This window comes from Microcaecilia unicolor, chromosome 10, assembly GCF_901765095.1.
Source record: "Microcaecilia unicolor chromosome 10, aMicUni1.1, whole genome shotgun sequence".
Classification (NCBI taxonomy): Eukaryota; Metazoa; Chordata; class Amphibia; order Gymnophiona; family Siphonopidae; genus Microcaecilia; species Microcaecilia unicolor.
In genome coordinates, this window is record NC_044040.1 from 49397567 (window position 1) to 49419094 (window position 21528).

Here is a 21528-nt window from a genome sequence, read left to right on the forward strand (position 1 = left end):
CTATACAAGGAGGATGGAGACAGCATGATCAATTTATTATAATCTACTTAGAGATGCAGACAAATGACCTGGCAGAAGTACAGTGCATTAATTAAAGGAATCAAAAGGATGACAGGAGGGGAGGGGAGACGGTGGCAAACTGGACTGAAAGGTTTATGACAGAGTAAAGGTATGGGGATAAAGGAAAAGAACAAAGGAAGTGGTTATAATGTCTTGAGATGCTGGAACAGAAGTGAAAAACTGAAGTCCTAAATCATAGGGAGAAGAAAAGAAGTTTTGCCTTAAAATGCTGCTAAATAAATACATTCCTCTGTATCGGTCCATGGTGAAACCATGTCTTGAGTACTGTGTGCAGTTCATCCCATCTCAAAAGAAATAGACCGACTTAGAAAAGGTGCAGAGAAGGGCAACCAAAGAAGATGAAACTCTTCCCTCATGAAGGAAGGCTAAACCAGTTAGGGTTCTTCAGCTTGGAGAAGAGATGGCTGAGAGGAGTTACCGTAGATGCCTATAAAATCATAAGTGGGATGAAAGAGGTAAATAGATGTAGCAGGATCACCAACATGTGCCCTGTAGGTTCCCAAAGAGGAACATTCTAGAGCTCCTGCTCCTGTTCTGATCCTAATAGTAAACTGAGGTCATTAAGACTGCCCACTTTTCCAGTTGGGAGGGAAGTATATGGAAGAAGGAACCCATACCTTCCAGTTAGGAGTCTAGAGGACAGGAGTGGTTATGGCTACTGTCTTGGTTACCACATAGCCATGGATGCTGCATCTTATGTGACCAGCCCAGCCACTTGCTACAGACTGCAGGCAACTCACAAACTGGCAAGGCTTGACTGAGGAACATAAGCTGAACCGAAGGGTGAAACAGATGACAAATCCAAAGAGATCTGGAAGGCGAGAACTTCCTTACAGAGTTCATTTTCAGGGGAACCTGGTGGTACAAAGGGAAGGGGTAACCAAGGGCTCATCTGTTTGGGAAGAAGGAAGGAAGATGGAGAACAGCTCAGAATTGTGAGAGGGATCTGTCTCCCAAGCACACCCTTATTTCAAAACTGAGGAGACTTAGTACTGAAGTGGAAGGAATCTGTATCATAGGTGCACCCCTTATCTCCCAGTTCAGTGTCCCAGAAGTGCAAGTAATTCTCCTAATGATATCTCCATTTAGGGGGGGATATAATTAGGTGATGAAAGAAGGTTAGTGTTTTACTGTCCAGAACACAAACACATCTGCAGAGCAATTCTATGAAGTACATGCTCACAGTTATAAACCAATTACATGCATGATTAGAATAATGACATATAAACATGTGTAAATGCCAAAATTCTACCAAAGCACTATTCTGTAAATAAGCATATATTTTACATAGCACATACTTACATACTTTACAGGTAGACACATACATAGGTGCATTCATGGTGGTTCCGATGTGGTGGACTTTGGTTCTGATATCCCTAAAGAAAGCAGGGGGACTATAACCCTCTCATTCTATAATCTTAGCACTGAAATGTAAGCACCATTTGTGTACTATGATTAGAGCATCAGCACCTACATATGTGAATGTAACAGTCAAGTGTGTAACCCTTCTGTGCGCGCTAAGCGCTATTCTGTAAATTATGCATCAGGGACTTAGCCAGATTTCAGCGAGAGGGGGGTCCAGAGCCCGAGGTGAGGGGGCACATTTTAGCCCCCCCCCCCGGCGCCACCGACCCCCCCCCCTGCCATTTTTGACCCCCCTTCCCGCCGCCACCAACCCTCTTCTGCCACCACCGTCACCATCACTGTCGGGTACCTTTGCTGGCGGAGGACCCCAACCCCCGCCAGCCGAAGTCCTCTTCTCCGGCATGGCCTCGTTGCTGGCTGATCTGCAAGGCTTCGTTCTGTTTCTGTGAGTCTGACGTCCTGCACGTTGTACATGCAGGACGTCAGACTCACAGAAACAGAACGAAGCCTTGCAGATCAGCAACGCAGCCGCACCGGAGAAGATGACCTCGGCTGGCGGGGGTTGGGTCCCCCGCCAGCAAAGGTACCAGACGGCGATGGCGGCGGTAGGGGGGGTCGAGAGGGTCATCGGCAGGGGGGGCCAGGGCCAAATCTATGGGGGCCCATGGCCCCACGTAGCTACGCCCCTGTTATGCATGCAACGTGCATAATGCATCTTTTGCAAGGGGGCGTGACCATGGGGGATGTGGGTGGGTCCCACATTTATGCATGTAACTTGCAGAATACTATACATTATATGCTAAAGTGCAACATGCAAGCATGAACATTTATATCTGCGAAAGACCAGGTATAAGTGCCTGAGCCTAAAGTTGCTGCGTAAATACCGACTATTCTATAATCCAAATCTATCAGTAAGTAAAAAGTGACACTAATATACTCATTTATTAGGTTGCAATTTTATTCATAGAATTCTTCATCTTCTACTACTGATAACTGCATTTCTAGGGATCCTCAGAACAACTGGCACATTGAAGCACAGATGCGTCTATAATGCAAAAATAGCCTCTTCCTCACAGGTCCCAGTTTTTATACAAAACTTTACTTTTGCAATTGTCTTTCAAACTTCCAGTGTAGAACAAACATCTTCAAGTCTGATGTCACAGAATGTTGCTCAGTTAGCATCTTCAAATAGTATCATAGCACTTAGCTTATGAACATTGCTCAACTGACTGATAAGACCGGACGTGTTGCCAACATGGCCGAGTTTCACGTCCTTCCTCTTCATCTCTCTTGTGGGCTATTCTATAATAGCATCTAGGTGTCCAGATGTTTTTATAGAACAGCGCTTAGTACCCAGCATTTCGCGTGCATTTTTTGGCACCTATCTTTTGGCGGGCTGTACGGAATTATCCCATGCATATGGGGGTAGGGGTGGGGAACCAGGATTTGGTAACTTGTCCTGGCAAAACAAAGCCAGCTGGTTACCTTATTCATAAGAGATGTGATCTAAAAGGATATAATGACAGAAAAAAATAAATTTGTGTGAGACCTTTCTTTTAAAGAATGGGTCTAGGTATGGAAGAGCTAATATTACAAAGATGAAAATCACCCATGGTAATGATTAAAAGCCATCTGGTGTAATTTTGAGATATAGATGCTTGGGGGTTTTAGGTAAATGCAAGCTCGCCTCCCAGTATGCTACAGTGCAGATTTACTATCAGAAGTGGAGTCTTTTAGAACTGCTTTAATATTATAAATAGATAGATAATCTCCCTATACTCCTCCCCAGGAACTCCATTCGTCAGGTAAGTCTCCCTTATCTATGCCCATCTCCTCCACTGCCATGTCCAGACTCCTTTCCTTTTATCTTGCTGCACCATATGCCTGCAATAGACTCCAGAGTCAGTAGTCATGCGCCATTTCTGGCAGTATTCAAATCTAGGCTAAAAGCTGCTTTTAACTCCTACTCCTACTACTACTACTATTTAGCATTTCTATAGCGCTACAAGGCATACGCAGCGCTGCACAAACATAGAAGAAAGACAGTCCCTGCTCAAGGAGCTTACAATCTAATAGACAAAAAATAATAAAGTAAGCAAATCAAATCAATTAATGTGAACGGGAAGGAAGAGAGGAGGGTAGGTGGAGGCGAGTGGTTACAAGTGGTTACGAGTCAAAAGCAATGTTAAAGAGGTGGGCTTTCAGTCTAGATTTAAAGGTGGCCAAGGATGGGGCAAGACGTAGGGGCTCAGGAAGTTTATTCCAGGCGTAGGGTGCAGCGAGACAGAAGGCGCGAAGTCTGGAGTTGGCAGTAGTGGAGAAGGGAACAGATAAGAAGGATTTATCCATGGAGCGGAGTGCACGGGAAGGGGTGTAGGGAAGGACGAGTGTGGAGAGATACTGGGGAGCAGCAGAGTGAGTACATTTATAGGTTAGTAGAAGAAGTTTGAACAGGATGCGAAAACGGATAGGGAGCCAGTGAAGGGTCTTGAGGAGAGAGGTAGTATGAGTAAAGCGATCCTGGCGGAAGATGAGACGGGCAGCAGAGTTTTGAACCGACTGGAGAGGGGAGAGGTGACTAAGTGGGAGGCCAGCAAGAAGCAGATTGCAGTAGTCTAAACGAGAGGTGACAAGGACTCCTAAGTCCTATGCACCTGTTCAGTACCCATGTCTATTTTAATCATTTCCACAATACTTTCTAATTTCTTACTTGTCCTGTTTATCAGTCTTGAAAAGATTGCAAACTCTGTCAAGCAGAGAGTTATCTCTTATGTGTTTCGTGTATAGCGTGGCATACATCTAGTAGTGTTGTAGAAATGATAAGTAGTATTAGTAGTAGCGCTACATTAGAACATAAGTGTTGCCATACTGGGACAGACCAAAGGTCCATCAAGCCCAGTATCCTGTTTTTAACAATGGCCAATCCAGATCACAAGTACCTGGCAAGATCCCAGAACACTAAAACACACTTTATGCTGCTTATCCTGGAAATAAGTAGTGAATTTTCTCAAGTCCATCTTAATAATGGCTTATGGACTTTTCTTTTAGGAAATTATCCAAACCTTTTTTAAACCCTGCCAAACTAACTGCTTTTACCACAATGTTTGGCAACAAAGTTCAGAGTTTAATTACACATTGAGTGGCCAAATATTTTCTCTGGTTTGTTTTAAATTTACTAGTTAGTAGCTTCATTGTGTGCCCCCCTAGTCCTAGTATTTTTGGAAAGAGTAAGCAAGCGATTCACATCTACCTGTTCATATCTCCTCTCAGCCATCTCTTCTCCAAGCTGAAGAGCCCTAGCCACTTTAGCCTTTCCTCAAAGAGAAGTTGTCCCATCCTCTTTATCATTTTCATCATCCTTCTCTGTACCTTTTCTAATTCTACTATATCTTTTTAGAGATGCGATGACCAGAATTGCATACAATACTCAAGGTGCAGTCACACAGTAGAGCGATACAATGGCGTTATAACGTCCTCATTTTTGTTTTTCATTCCTTTTCTAATAATTCCTAACATTCTATTTGCATTCTTAGCCACCGCTGCTCACTGAGCAGAGGGTTTAAATGTATCATCAGTGATGACACCTAGATCCCTTTCCTGGTCAGTGACTCCTAATGTGGAACATTGCATCACGTAGCTATAGTTTGGCTTCCTCTTTCCCATATGCATCACTTTGCGCTTGCTCACATTAAACATCATCTGCCATTTGGATGCTCAGTCACCCACACAACATATACATAATGTTAACCCATTAGTGCCCAATGTTCCCATAATAAAATCCCATATGGCAACGTTGGGCACTAATGTGTTAAGGTGAAATAAACCATATCTTGTTTTATACAAAGTAGCTTAAACGTAACAATGCTACTTTCCAAGAAGTGAAATTTAAACTCATAGTTTATACATTATTGAGCCTCCACTTCAGCATCAGGTTTCCAGGCACACCTTCAAACCAAGGACTGCACAGAGCCAGAAATGTAAAACTTACAAATCATTAAATTTCTCCAGCGTTGAATCTGGTGTGAACACGTCCAGTATTCCAATTACCTAAAACACAAAACAAGAGCAGAGACCATAAACATGCTATCAACACAAAACAAGAAACTGCAGCAAACTCTAAACAAAGCAGAAGCACACCTTCCGTCACACATGTATGCAAAATGGTAATTATAATCATGGCAATCATGACATCATGTTCCTCACTCTAAGTCTGCCCTTATTGTTGGAGCTCAAGCCAAAAGTGAAGCACTGGTTGGACCGTCCACGCAAAGCAGAACCATGGACAGTGCCAGGAATCGTGAGAGTGAATAGCGATACTAGAAACAATAACAGCAATTCATCACTTGTAAAGAATATTGGCCCTTTTGCAGGTTAAGGCCTTATTCTACAAAGGTTATGCTCCTAAATTTACGATCCTAAATTATGAGCATACTCTAGGCTTCAAAATAGATTATGCTCGTAATTTAGGAGCAAAAATTTAGGAGCGTAAATTATGCTCATGAATTAGGAGCATAACTTTTATAGAATTATGGCCTAAGTGTATACTTACATGCGTCGAGTGGCAGGAAAACGATTAAGCCCTATTTTGCAAGGGTGTGTGTAAGCAGCATAGTGTGTAAGTGCAAGGGGGGTATTCACATGGGAGGGGCATGGGTGGTGCTGTTACTTAAATATGCAATTTACAGAATACAAAAAGTTAAACATGCCCTTGTTGCATTTAGATATCTGAAGTTATACCACATCTGTAGAATGTGTACCGATGCTGGGCCAAGCCATGTAGTATTCCCTAATAGAATTTGGGTGCCCAGGAGCCATTATAGAAAAGGCTCCTATCATGCTTCAGGGCACCTAAAAGGAGGTGCCCACTTACAGAATTGCCCCCATGTATGTCCTATATATAAAAATATATACTCATCAAGTTTCAAGTTCAACTTTATTCAGACTTGACACACAGTCTTAGAGAAAACCTATCAAGGCGGTTTACAATAATAAATAAAAGGTAATAAAAACTGTTAGAAAGGAACTACATCAAAAAATAGGAGAAAAATGGAATGGCAGAGGGATGCCAAGGAAAGAAGGGGGGTAAACACAAAACCAATGCTGTTGCACTTCAAACTCCCAATTCAATCAGGTGGCAAAGGAGCTGCTCAGGACTCAAAGGCTTTGCCAAATCAACGAGTCTTAAGCTTAGACTTGGCAGAGCCAAACAGTGCTCAAATCGTAGGTCCACTTGTATTGATGCTAAAACTCTTCTGCTGGATAGCAGACAGATGGACAATATGGCTTGAGGGACCTGAAGAAGGTTATGCTGAAGGACCTGTGCAGGGAGGTAAGGAAGCAAGAATTGCAATAGATAGGAAGGACAACCAGTAAAATAGATTTTATGGACCAGAAGAAGCAACTTATAGGAGATATGGTAGAACACTGGAAGACGGTCACAAAAGGGATGAAACATTGCTTTCTGTTTCTTGATACGGGGCCTATGAACTAGAAAATTCTATGAATCATAGGTAGATCTCATTAAATTGCTTTTAAGAAATAATTCTTCAACGAAAAGAAATAATTTTATCAAAGTCAACACTACTCTTACAAGTAAATGGCATGATGAAAGGAAAACATTCTGAAAAAATGCCTTTGGAAGGGTTTCTTGGATCAGAAGTTTCATTAAAGCTTCCCCTCCCCCCCCCCCCCCAAATCAGAGAATGGCATAGAAGAAGAAAACATGAAGGTTGATACAATCTCTTGTTCTCCTTTAGAAAAATCTCCTATGTGTTTCTTCCATGCTTTCTTCAATACAGATACTAACTTCATCTCCACTGGGAGATTTTTCCATGGATCCATCCCTAAGCATCAGAATGAGGTGGGCCACAGGGGCTGTGGCCTTATCAAATTTCTGCCTTACACAGCATCTGCAACTAGGGAGGGGGAGAGGGGCAGGAGCAGAAGTTGGATTGGTCCCCCGCTAACCCAAAAGACGTACTGCTGCTCCCACATCAATCGTCGTCCTTTCTATAAAGAAATATTTCTTCAGACAACTCCAGAGTCTACTATCTTTCATCTTGTCCTATGACCCCTCGTTCCAGAACTTTCTTTCAAATTGAAAGAGGTCCACTTCCTGTGCATTTACACCTTTAAAAGGTAGCAGTAGTAAGAGACTTCAGCACAGGCCTCTATGCCAGCAAACATCAAGGCTTTGCGGTGGCCTTCTGTTAATTAAAAACAAAACAAAAAAACCCTCACTCAAAACAAACCAAAACAAAACTGTGAGGGAAGGCTGCCTGAAGATCAGTCAACATACTTTATTTTCAGCTGTGGGTCAGGGTCCATACTAGCAACAGGATCAAAATTTGGCTCTAGACTGTTCCAATGCAGAAACCTGGGCCTAAACACACACACATACACCCCCAGCCCCCCACATTAACAGCAAATATTCAAAAATTTATGAAGGATGCTACAGTTCCTGAATGCAAATTACTCAAACCGCAACAAGCCCTCAGGTTCTTAAGGCAAAGCTAATATATACAAAGAACAATCTTTAGAGGACAAGATATTCCCCAGACATTTAACACTATTTCCTAGGCCTTACAGAGACACCCCCGAACAGTTATTTACATAAAATATTCCAGGGGGAGTTCTGTATGTAATCCCTGGTTAAACTGGGATTACTGAAAAAAGTAAGCCCTGGTAGAGAGTCACTGAGGGGAGTGACTGAGAATGCACTGGGGCTGAAGACTGACAGGGAGGGAAGAATTTGGCGGAGATATAGCTTAGGTTATGCCCTTTTGGTTCTTGGGGTTTCGGTCTTTGGTTGTCTGCAGGTGTCTTTGATTGCCTGATGGTCCCCTGCCACTGACCTGAAGGAGTAAAAATGGGCTCCTGTAACACCATGTCTTCTAAAGCTGTAAGGACTTGGGGGTGGGGGAGGGGGTCACTTTCACAGCTCCAGTCAGGAAAGGGGGGGCAGTAAGTGTGAAGACTGAGGTGTGAGTCAGTATAGGGAAAGGGTTTTGGACTTCTGTGTAGTGGAATTCAGCAGTTACATCCAGGACACAAATAGCAACAACCCTACCTATAGAAAGGCAGCACCTCAGAACATGAATATACTTATTTCTGGAAAAACAGAACAAGTCAGATTGCTACAGATCCCTAGACAGAAACTAAACACTAGTAGAATACCCAGAGCTTTTTGTCAGGGCTACCTTTTCCATTGTCTGCTGAAATCGACCCATTGTCTCCAGGTATTAGTGAAAGAGCCCAGTCTCTGCATACCTATTCTGTCTTTTCATAGATTCTGTGCCTGGCTGCAGGAGGCCTGGCTGCTGTGGGGCAGATCCCTCAGGATCAATCCACTCCTGAAGAATGGCCTGACATTTGAGTACCAACACCTTTTTTTAGCTAGAAAAAACACACTAAGAGTATCTCACTTCTATCACTCCTGCAGAACAAAGACAGAACCTCAAATAATCAACCACCAACAAGGAGTGGCCTAGTGGTTAGGGTAATGGACTTTGGTCCTGGGGAACTGAGGAACTGAGTTCTATTCCCACTTCAGGCACAGGCAGCTCCTTGTGACTCTGGGCAAGTCACTTAACCCTCCATTGCCCCATGTAAGCCGCATTGAGCCTGCCATGAGTGGGAAAGCGCTGGGTACAAATGTAACAAAAAATAAATAAATTAGGAACTCCGAGAAGTCTGAATGCACTGCAACGCAGGAGAAACCAGGGCTGCCGAGAGGGGGGGGCAAACTTCCCCAGGCCCAGGCCTCCAAGGGGGGCCCGGCGGCGGGGTTAGGCTGCCGGCGCTGCAGTCCCCGGTCTTACCTGCCTGCCTCCTCTGCTCCGGGTGCCCTTCATTCAAAGCGGCAGTCGCGTCTCTTATGGCCTTCCCTCCCTGTGTCCCGCCCTCGCAGAAACTGGAAGTTACATCTGATGAGGGCGGGACACAGGGAGGGAAGGCCAGAAGAGACGCGATCTGCAACTGTCGCTTTGAATGAAGGGGGCCCGGAGCCGAGAAGGCAGGCAGGTGAGACCGGGGACTGCAGCAGCGAGGGGAGTGAAGGGGGGGTGGCAGCGGCAGGGGGCAGAGGCGGGGTGGCCTTGCCCCAGGCCCGGCCTAGTCTCTTGGTGGCCCTGGGAGAAATAGAAATATAAGCCGTATTAGAGGCCATTAAATTGTAAATTTATCCGGAATGAAGTTTTTTGCCCAATGATAGAACCGTGGTGTGTGTTATAAGAATAATATAACCGCGCACTAAACCCTGGGTATTTTACCCACGGTTTCTGAGGGCTTTTTCTTCATTTTTTGTAAGCACGTATTTTGCCACTAGAGCTTTATTCTTTGTATTAGGTTACTTTTTTGCTCTAAAGTTACTGCTCTCATTCTGTTGTTTGGTCTTATAAAGAAACAGAAATGTATTCGGGCTTGTACATTAGAAAAGCTGACATATTCCAGTCCCTTAATTGAAAACGTGTGATCTCCCTTTGCTGTCTGGGCATTGTATTTACTAATCCTCTTGTTCCCAGTCTCTCCTTTCAACTTTCCTTCTGTCATCTTCATCTCATTTCATTTCTTCTTTATTCTCCTGTTTTCCTTTCATTTCTACATCTGTCTCTGACATTTGACTGTTCTATTTCATCTTTTTTTTTCTCTCTCTCTTCTGTGCATCTCCATTCAGCAGCTGGATGCTTCACCTCATTTTACCTTTCTCTCTCTCTCTCTCCATTTTGGGTCTGAGACCTTACTGCCAGCCATTGACCTAGCGGTAAATACTCACGTGGTAACTGGGCAGTAATGACCTATGCGCATCAAATGCCACTTGGTGCACGTAGCTGACACACGCCAGAAAATAAAAAAGTATTTTTCGGATGTGCGTAGTGGATGCGCGCCAAAAATGAAATTACCGCAAGAGCCACACCGTAGCCGTGCAGTAACTCCATTTTGGTGCACATTGGGCACGCGTAGACACTTACGTGGCTTAGTAAAAGGGCCCCTTTATGTTTTTTTTAATTTGCCAATAATAGTGTGCACTATTTGCAAAGACAGCACACTCTTAACAACATTGCTCCCAAAACAAAAATGAAGTGTAACCAAAACGAACAATGCTGCACAGGAAACAAAATGCAACAACATTTTTTGGGCTGCCAATCCCTCATTTTTAAGGCAAAACTATAATCACCCTTCACTGATGATAGCAGAATTCTTCGATACTAACACATACATATGTATGGCAGTTCCTTTTCCACACTGTTGCGCTATCTCGTGTTTTTCAACACTGACATGTCTCTAAGAAGCACAAAATAATCCTAATCAACATTACTTCATGCTTCCTATTGTGTATTCCACAACTGATATAAGATCTAGTGCAGAATTTTGTGTTAATATGGTTGAAAACTGAATTACTGCAGACCGGTTAAAATTGAATTTAGAATAAGCGGTCCTTTTACAAAGGCTCACCAGTGTTTTTAGCGTGTGCTAAAAATAAGTATGCGCTAAGCACTAGAGACACCCATATATTCCTACGGGTGTCTCTAGCGTTTAGCTTGCACTAAAAACGCAACTCCACCTTCGTAAAAGACCCCCTAAATTCTTTTTATCATATCCATCAAAACAAGATTGTTCTTTATCAAAGTCTAGTTATTAATGGGTCTAGTTTCTTTTTGGTAACTGAAAGTTTTAGGAGTCATTTTGGATAGTAATTTATCCTTTGACAAATATGTTACTCTGCTGTCAAAGAAAATGTATATGCTTAAGGCATTTAAAAAGAGCAAGACACTTGTTTTGAACGTGCTTAGTTTAAGATGGTTCAGGCTTTGGTAATAAACCAACTGGATTACTGCAACATGCTACATGCAGGTTGCACAGGTTTACTTCTGTAGTTAGGTTAACATTTTCGATATGACGTCGAAGTCTGATTTTGAACATTTTGCACAAAATGTTCAAAATCTGAATAGGAAAGAAGGTCATTTTTGAAAAAGAAAAACGTGTCTCTTTTTTTTAATCGAAAATACTGTTTTGAATAAGGTTTTGTGCTTTGGACATTTTGTTTTTTGGTCCATTTTCGAAAAAAAAAAAAAAAAACCCCAAATGAGTGCAAAACGTAGAAAATCAAGCCACTGGGATGTAGGAGGAGCCAGCACTTTTAGCAGACTGGTCCCCAAGACATCCCAGGAGAGTAATGGGGTACCCTAGGGGGCACTTCTGTGCACTTCATGAAAATCCAGGTACACATCTCACCTTTGCTCCCTTATCTTGTCCTCTGAGCCCTCCAAAACCTACTGCCTCCCACTGTATACCACTACAAAAGCCCTTATGGGTGAAGGGGGCACCTATATGTGGATATAGTAGAGTTTGGGTGACTTTGGGAGGGGTCACAGTTTCCATCACAAGTGTGACAGGTAGAGGGAGATAGGGACCAGAGTCCCCCACTCCATAGTGCACTGCACCAATCACTATACTACTCCAGGGACCTGCATGCTGCTTTCATAGACCTGGCTATATCTGAGGCTGTCATAGAGGCTGGTAAATCATATTTTTATTCACAATTTTGGAGATTGGGAGGGTGTCAATAACCACTGGAGGGGTATTGGGGGAGGTCATCCCTGATTTCCTCCAGTGGTTATTTGGTCATTTAGGGCACATTTTTGTGCCTTATTCATTATAAAAACTGGTCTAGTTCAAAATGTCTTCTTTAGTTTTGTTTTGTTCCATTATGGCTGAAAAACGTCTAAATCTTAGGAATGCCCTTAACATGCCCCCTGACATGCTCCCTTGAGATCTGGATGCACTGCAGATGAAAAACATCTGAAAAATAGGTTTTGAAAATACTGATTTGGATGTTTTTTTGAGAAAAAAGTCCAAATGTTGGTTTATGCCACTTTTTAGAGGTTTTTCTCTTTCGAAAATGAGTCCCACAGTCAGCTGGTAAGTTTGACAGTGTTACTCCTCTGTTGGTTAAGGTCCATTGGCTACCTAATCAGGCCAGAATAAATTTTAAGCTTTGTACAAAATTTTATATGGAATTGCTCCTTAGTATATGTTTTAATTGGTAGCCCTCCCAGCATGTCATATTATCCCAAGAATAAGAGATTTTTTTATCTTACATTTTTCATTGATTAAGGGGGTTAGATATAAGGAAGTTTATCAACCCTCTTTTTCATTTATAGCAGCAAAACTGTGGCATGGTCTACCCAATAGTCTTAGATAAGTCAACAGATTGTTATTATTTTGGAAATTTCTTAAGACATGGTTATTTAAGATATATTTGTTATAAGTGATTATAAGCTTGTAATTCTCTGGATATGCCTAGATTCTTTTTATATAATCTGCGCTGAACTCACAAGGTATTTGCAGACCATAAGCATTACGCTAGTACTAATAATATTCGAGCACTAACATGGTTTGCCAACTGAAGAAAACATTTTTTACGACATTGTGCCAAACTTTTACTGCTAACATGACTTTTTCACTGATACATATATACTACCAGCATTCAGTGCACAGTTGGGCATATGGAGCGTAATTTTATAAGGCAGTGTCCACTGTGTATGTCTAGTATAGAAATGATTAATAGTAGTAGTAGTAGTATTTTCAGGAGCCTATTGTAAATCATTTTTTTTTAAACAAGTAGCCACCTACTTGTCTTTATAAAATAGTAACATAACTGGCAGAAATAGGATGATCCTCTACACACCGCCAAGGACACCTAAGGTCCTCTCAAGAACTATCACTAACCACATTACACGATGTGATACCCGCAAGCGAACCTTCTCCGGAGTAGCCCCCACACTCTGGAATGCACTCCCTGAAAGGCTCCGCTTATCACAAGACTATCTCTACTTCAGGAAGCAGGTGAAAGCTTGGCTCTTCAACCAGGCCTTTAATGGAAGAAGTAACTAACTTGTTAGTCTCACTCACACACACAAGGAGTGACACGGGCTGCACATACTGCAGCAGGACATGTTTATCCACTCCTACCGTAGCTGAGATAATATTTAACCATCTCTCTGACCTCATGTGCAACTTTCTTTAAATCAGTCACCTTACTTTCTAACTCTTAGAAAGTAAGGTGACTGATTTGAAGAAAGTTGCACATGAGCTCAGAGAGATGGTTAAATATTATCTCAGCTAGGGCTATCAATAAAAATGTTCTATTACGTATTGTGTTGACATTGTAAGTAGTATACTATGCCATACTTTGTACTGTTATGTGAATATTTTTACTGCTGTAATTGCCTATTGCTCATGTTTGATCTATTCTTACTGTACACCAACTTGAGTGAATTCCTTCAAAAAGGCGGTAAATAAATCCTAATAAATAAATAAATCGTGACTCCATTGCAAGCATAGTCATTTTCACCCTCCCTGGAGCAGGTGTAAATGTCTATGCCTAGATCAGTGGTTTCTATCTGCAGTCCTCAAGGGCCACCAACAGATCAGGGTATCAGGATATCCCTAATGAATATGCATAACAGACATCTGCATGCAATGGAGATAAGTAGGCATGTAAATCTCTTTTATGTATATTGGGATATCCTGAAAACCTGATCTGTTAGTGGCCCTTCCTTGAGGACTGAAGTGGGGACCACTGGCCTAGATTATTAAAATACTACAAAAATTAGTGTATTTATAATCTACTTGCAAACACTGTCCACACTCTGTCCCTGTGCAGGAGTACAAACCATCATGTGATCCCATATACTTTTACGCCAATTAGAATTATATAAAGGGCCACTTATGTAAATATGTGACCATATACAGGGAAAATGACTTTATAAAATTACTCCCACTGAGCCAAAATTCATCCCTATATGCACCACAAAGTAGTTCTCAACTTCCAAAGACTGCAGCTTCACAGAGCCCAAGACCTCAACATGCTCATGACAGAACGAGTGGCCTTTGTGCTTAGAGCAGTGGACTGAGAACAAGGGAAGGCCCAACTATTAAACAAACCAGGCAGTCACCTAGGGCAGCAGCAGCTTGTTGGGGGTGGGGGGGGGGGGGGTAGCAAAGAGCCCCTCAGTCAAAGTAAAATAAGTTCTGACAGCCAGACAAACTCAAAGAATCATCAGTGTGTAATTTTAGCTGCAAGAAGAATGGGCAATTTTTCAAATAGCTTATTTGACCGTAAATGGCTTTTGGAAATTGCCATCATTATATATAAACATTATTTATAAAACGAAACTGTAATACTTAAAAGTATGATGTTCAAATATGTTTTTATAGGATTGTGCTGGGAGCGATGGTGCCGGGATGATCATGATTCTTGAGTTTAATTATCAAAATCTTGGCGGGGGGGGGGGGGGTAGGGAGTTGCTAGGAATGGAAAAGTTAATTGAGAGGGGGCACAAGGTTGATGGTTCACCTAGGGTGCCTAGTACCCTTGCACCGGCTCCGGAAGTCAGGCTTCCTGTCCCTCTTCTCTCACTTATGCTCCTTGTGACCTTGGGTAGGACACTTCACCCTCTGTTACTTTGGGTACAAATATAAGGGGTAATATTCAGCCTGTGGCGATAAGCGGCTTGTGAACTGCTCCCAGCCACAGGTTGAACTAATCCTAGGTATTCATGGCTCCCAGCATTGAATATTTGGTTATATGCACTGACCTGGAAGTTAACCAGGCACACGTCAATATTCAGAGCCTGGTGCTTTATCTGGGAATTGTGAAGTCTAGGATGCATGCATTACAGATTATACAGACTGCAGCAGCTAGATTATTAGCAGGAGTATTGAGATCTGAGTACATTCTCCTGGTGTTGAAATCTTTGCATTGGTTGCCAATTGCTTCTTGTGTGCAATATAAGATTGCAGGGGTGGACTGAGAGTACTCTGGTCCCTTGGGCACTGAAAGTACTCTGCCCCACCCACTGCCATCGCCCTCCCCCCCCCACTGCCACTGCCCCTGTTGCCTCTGCCCCCCACACGCTACCACCATCCCCGCAGCCCTTACCTTCCTCCATGTCCAGCAGCATGTCCTCCGATCTCCCCTTTCCCATCTTCTTCCATCCCTGCTGCTGCTGCGGCTCCACAGTTTAAAATGGTGTCTCCGTGTTTGCGACCTCTCACTGTAGTCACGCAAGAGTTAGTGGCCACCATTTTAAACCGTGGAGCCGGCACAGGACACAGGCAGCTGCGGTGTGCAAAGCAGCCGCAGCGGCAGGCAAGGGCAATGGGGCACAGCCTCTGGGCCCTCGGGCACTGCCCAGTTGACCGAATGGTCAGTCTACCTCTGTAAGATTGTGAGATTGATCCATCAGATTTTATATTCATCTTCTGTTCCATGGTATTTTAAGCAGGTGATTACTGACCAGCCAGGACCTTACGATCTGAATCTACTATGCTACTTTCAAATGATAAATTGATGGTTGTAATTTATGCAGAAACATGAGCAACAGCTTTTTCAATTGCTGGGCTTATAATCTGGAACGGGCTACCTGGCTATTTGAGGTTATGTAGTAGTGTAGAGCGATTCAGGAAAGGTCTAAAAACACACTTTTTTTGTTAAAGAATGGGGTTGACTTTCTATGTAGATTATGGACAGTTTTGTTTGTTGATTTTATTATGAATGTTTTTATGTACTCCACCTAGTTGTAGGTGGATTAGAAAATTTTAAATAAATAATAAAGGGGTCCTTTTACTAAGGTATGCTGAAAAATGGCCTGCGGTAGTGTAGGCACATGTTTTGGGTGCGCAGATCCATTTTTCAGCACGCCTGCAAAAAATGCCTTTTTCAAATTTTTTGCCGAAAATGAACGTGGGGCAAAATCAAAATTGGCACGTGTCCATTTTAGGTCTGAGACCTTACCGCCAGTCACTGACCTAGTGGTAAAGTCTCATGCGGTAACCGGATGGTAATGACCTACGTGCATCAAATGCCACTTGGCGCACGTCCCAAAATTATTTTTTGGACGCACGTACTGGACGCATGCCAAAAATGAAATTACCGCAAGAGCCAAGCGGTAGCCAGGTGGCAACTCCATTTTGGCATGCGTTGGGTGGGTGCACGTAGACGCTTTATGCAGCTTAGTAAAAGGGCCCCCAAATTAACTTGGCACATACAGTTAAGCTAGCCTTTTTTTCTGACCTAACTTTATACGCTTCCTTAGCCAGTTGGCGGACTGACTATCACCATTAACCAGCTACCTGCTGGATCAGCCCATGCTCCACCCCTAACCTAGCCAGTTAGAGGATGGCCGTTTAGCAGAGATATTCAACAGCACTACCCAGTTAAGTTCTGCTGAATAATAGCTGCCGGCCATCTCAGCGGGGTTAAACCAGGCAGGAGCCTCTCCTGCCCGGTTAAACCTTTTCGAATATCATCCTCTTACATTATAAACCCTCTGTGGCAGGAACCTTTCAACTATACCTGAATTTGTAACTTGCTTTTTGTATGGACATGTCAGGTTTTTTTTTTTAATTTATTGTCATTAAATTTATTGACAGCAACCCTGCATGCTTGCAAGGACCAATCTGATTTTCCTGTAAATTGGTTTCTCAGCAATACTACTCACATGGACCCAGATCAAACGGCAGTGCTGGAGGTGAGCCCTCTCGCCTTTCAGCTCAGCAGATACACAGTACTCACGTTTTCGTGCTGCATGTGCTTGAGGAGCCTGAGTTCTCGGTAAGCTCTTTTGGCAAACAGCTCGGACTGAAACGGGCGATACAGCTTCTTAATGGCCACTTTAGCTCCTGTCCGTCCATCTATAGCAGAGCTGGAAACACAGAGTGTAAAGATGGCACCTGTTAGCAGACCTTGCTGCTGGAAACACCTCCACTTCCATCCCCACCTTCTGAATTATCCATATTTGAAAAGGCATTTCATGAGTCCAGTGTCTTCAGATAATCTGAATGGCCTTGGCCTGTATTTTATTTCATAGCTGTAGAGCTCTCTCCCTACAGGGATCCAATGTGATGAACAGTAAAACATACTACTTAGCATAAATAATTGCACAAGTATAAAATCGGATTGGGGTGAAAAAAACAAAATCTGACATTAGGTCCGAGATTGTTGGTAAGTCTTGTTAACAAGAAAATCGCTTTCTGCCAAAAGTACACAGTGGCACCAGAAAGTGACTTAATATCCTGGTTTCTGTGTCTGCACTATATGAGAAATTAGAGGCATTGCAAAATTAATCGGATCTGTGTTCTTTGAAGCTAACCATTTCATGATGAGATGCTTAAAAAGTGCATTTTTTTTTACAGAACAGAAGAGGAGCTGCAGTAAAAGAAAACTCCCTGAGGCTGAGCTATCAGTTGGGCACCGAGGCAAAGAAAACTGATGACTGTTTCTCATTGAAACCAGGAAGAGAAGCTGCGAGAGAAACTCCAGAGAGCCCAGAACAAAGTCCGAGCTGATAAAAGCAGCACGGAAACGCCTCCCTTTCCCCGAAGCACAACACAACACAACACAACACATGCCAAAAGGTGCAGGAAAGTAAATCCTGGAGAAGGGGGGGGGGGGGGGCGCACAAAAATACATAGAACGTAGCTGTACGTACAAAGACACATCTGCACACAAACACAGCAGCAGTGGTGTGGCTGACAGCTGGAGCAGACACAAAGCCCTGGGGCTGTCCTTTGTATTGTTCATAAAGGGGAGGGGGGAGGGGGGACTAGAAGCCTTACCAGACTGTTCCGTACGCTCCGGATCCCACGGCCACCAGGTCCCGGTACCTCTCCCGTACCTCCCACATTGTTTTCGAGATCTCCTGGCGGTAAAATCCTTTCTTGGGGGAAGCCATGGTCCGCGCGCGGTCCCGGAGGGGGGGGGGGGGCAGAGAGGATCACCGGAGGTCTCTCCCTCAGTGCCCCCAGTTAGGGAGGAGGGGGGGGTCTCGGCCCAAGCTCTTGCTGCTGCAGGTCAGGACTGTCTGTTCGCAGTGGACAGTGCCTGCTGCCTCCTGCAAGTGCTGCCGCCTTTGTCACACATAATCGCTGTCACTCTCTACACCCCCCCCTTCTTCCACTGTCACAGACAGACTCTCACCTCCTCTGATAGAACAAAACGCGATCCTTTCCCTCCCCGTCACGTGGCAGGCGAGCAACCCCCCCCCCCCCTCTCCACACCCACCCCGCCCTTTCTAAAACCTGGCAGTCAGAGCCTGTCCTTGCGAAAACCTTTTATCAATTTAAACTACTGTGTACTTTGAGTATTGCATTCTGGACTTGCTACTACAAGTAAAGCACCGTGAAGTGGCAGTAAAAGCAACAGTTTCTTTCTTTGCATCATTTAGTCCCTTCTGATTGTGGATTCATGAAGATCAGAGATACTCCTGTATCAATAGGAGGCAGTTGTTGTTGTTATTATTGCTTTGTAAATTTTCTCGTCTTTTTAAATTTTTTTCTTTTCACTCCTATATGTATTACTTTGGCAAAACATGTAAAATTGTATTGCCAATTAAGTTACCGAGGAGGGGATGAAGCGATGACGATAGAGATAGGGCTGGCTCTGCCACTAGATGGACTGAGCATCCATTGGGGGCAGCATGGTTTACCCATGTGCAACAGTAGTCTTCTCCTTGCTTGCTGGGCCTGCAGCTGCAACTCCCAACATCCTACTATGGTAGCCCCAGGCTTATAGAGTGAGCTGTGCATGAGCCCTGTAAAGACAGGCTTGTGCTCAAGCACTGTCTTGCATCTTCCCCATGCAGACTTCCTGTTAGAGTGGGCAGGAGATGGTTGCACTTTCAGTGGAGGTGGTGGGATGTACTTACATGGCCTAAGCAGTGCTCAAGGGTAGCAGGTGATGGATGTGGGGTGGGAGTAAGAATGAGAAAATGAGATGTTGGCCAGAAGGGATCTTGCCGGGTATTTGTGACCTGGATTGGCCATTGTTGGAAACAGGATGCTGGGCATGATGGACCTTTGGTCTTTCCCAGTATGGCAATACTTATGTAAGTAGAGAGGGGAAGGGGATATTCTGGCACTGGGGTGAGATTAAGACAGGAGGGGGGGGGGGATGCTGGGGACAGGGGTGAGGGAGTAGGGCCTTGAGCCACCCCTGGGACAGTGCAAAGCAGATGAAGGTTCACCTAGGGCTTCTGATATCCTTGGGTCAGCCCTGGGTAGAGGACAATCAAATTGTTCTGATTGTTATTGTTGTTGTTATTGATGTAGTTCATATGGGCAGGTTCAAGTCTGATGCCCCGATGATCAATTCCATGCTCTGTTCAGAAACAGTGCCTAAAAATAGTGCTGTAACAGCGCAGGGAATGATCAATGCTAATAACATGAAAAATTTATGTGTATTATTAGTGTTGATCATTCTGGGAAAGTGCGGGAGGAATCCTTCCACACTTGTTTGACCTATCAAACACAGGGGCTGGAGGTCCATAGTACCCCATACCCACCTCCCAAAACAAGTTACTGGTGGCCTATTGCCCCATAGGCACTCCCACCTCCCACCACAAAGACATATGGCCCCCCAACACCCCCACCATGAGGTCATAGGGAGGCTGGAGGTCCAGTGGATCTCCAGGCCCCCTAACCCCCCAACACACAAAAAAATATACCTGGTGGCCCAAGTGGGCTGCCAACGCAACCGCCCCTTTCTGGTGCCTGGTGGTCTAATGGTAACCCCCCCCCCCCCATCTCTCTAGTTGGAGGAGGGAGCAATACTTCCTCCTCTTCCAGCCAGCACTGCCTACAAAATGGTAGCGTCCTGCCCTGCCCTGCCCAGTGCATCCTGGGATGAACTGAGCAGGGCAGGGAACTGCCATTTTGTAGGCAGCGCTGGCTGGAAGAGGAAGGAGTGTTGCTCTCTCCTCCAATGAAAGGTTATTATTATTATTATTATTTTATTATTAATAGCATTTGTATAGCGCTACCAGACGCACGCAGCGCTGAACACCTGACACAGAGAGACAATCCCTGCTCAACAGAGCTTACAATCTGAGCCAAATCACTTGCCCCACATTCTCACACATACAGTGCCAGCTATGAAGAAGTCCTTCCCGGCAGCAAAAAGAAGTCATAAGCTAAGCATAAGCACTGCCACACTGGGAAAAGACCAAAGGTCCATCAAGCCCAGCACTCCGTCTCCGACAGCGGCCAATCCTGGCAAAACCCCAAAATTTAATAACGATCAATGGACTGTAGAAGAAACATTTGTTCCTTCTCTCCCTCCCCAGCAGAAGATGCTGTGTGCAGAGTGAAAGATGGTAAGATAATGACGCTGTTTTCTTGAGATGTCTGAAGCCAGTAACTCCTGGGAACTGGTTTTATTAGTGCAAGCACCACAAAGCTCTGAAACACACAGAAAAAATAAGATAGGTGGAGACGCCAGAGTCTGCCTCATTCATGACTTAGTTTGTTTCAACATTTTTACTGACGACAATCCAATATTAAGACTTCACAAATAGAACTCCAGAAAACACACTCACGTGTGAAAGCAGAATACACATAATAGTAGTCAAGAGTACCATGTCATCAAATAATTAAACCGTTTATCCCCCCCATCCTATAAGTTAACAACAATTTATTAAACATCTGATTCCAATTCAACATCCCACTTTGCTACCCACCACCCTTAAATCTCAATCTCCCTCCCTTAACCCTTCCACCTATTATTTTTTTAATTTTTATTTATAAGTTATTAAATTTACATTTATGCAATAATACATAGATACACACTTCACACATTAAAGTATTAACTAAATATATCAAAAAGGCAAAAACATCCTCTTATTTAGTCCACAAATATTGACCCAAGATCTAGGAAATTAAAAAGAAGGTAAACGAAAAAAGGAAAATAAAGAGTAGATAGAACCTTCAGTATCACAGCCAGGTTAAGCGCTAGCAATCAAGGAATTCACAGCAGTTATTCTTTAGTTGAAATAAACTCAATTAACTTCCCTGGGTCAAAAAAAATGTAATTAACAGCATTCAGAGAAATATAACACTTGCAAGGAAACTTTAATATAAAGGATCCTCCTATTCGGAGAACCCTCTCTTTTAACGTCAAAAACTGCTTTCTTCTTCTTTGAGTCTCTCTACAAAAATCTGGAAATATCTGTATTTTTGATCCAAGAAAAGGAGAGTTCATGTGTCTGAAATAAAGTTTGAATATATTGTCCCGATCCAGTT

General features: G+C 43.6%; 1 protein-coding gene across 1 annotated transcript in view; it reads right to left on the reverse strand.

Moving 5' to 3' along the window:
- MAPK12 (mitogen-activated protein kinase 12) overlaps positions 1 to 18456 on the reverse strand; it is a 72959-nt gene extending 54503 nt beyond the window's left edge. The window contains exons 1-3 of the mRNA XM_030215846.1: positions 18070 to 18456; positions 17027 to 17156; positions 5435 to 5493 (exon numbers count right to left, since the gene is read on the reverse strand). Coding sequence (XP_030071706.1) covers positions 5435 to 5493; positions 17027 to 17156; positions 18070 to 18185 — 305 coding nt within the window. The 5' untranslated portion in view covers positions 18186 to 18456. The remainder of the gene's footprint in view (positions 1 to 5434; positions 5494 to 17026; positions 17157 to 18069) is intronic.
- Positions 18457 to 21528: the final 3072 nt, after the last annotated feature.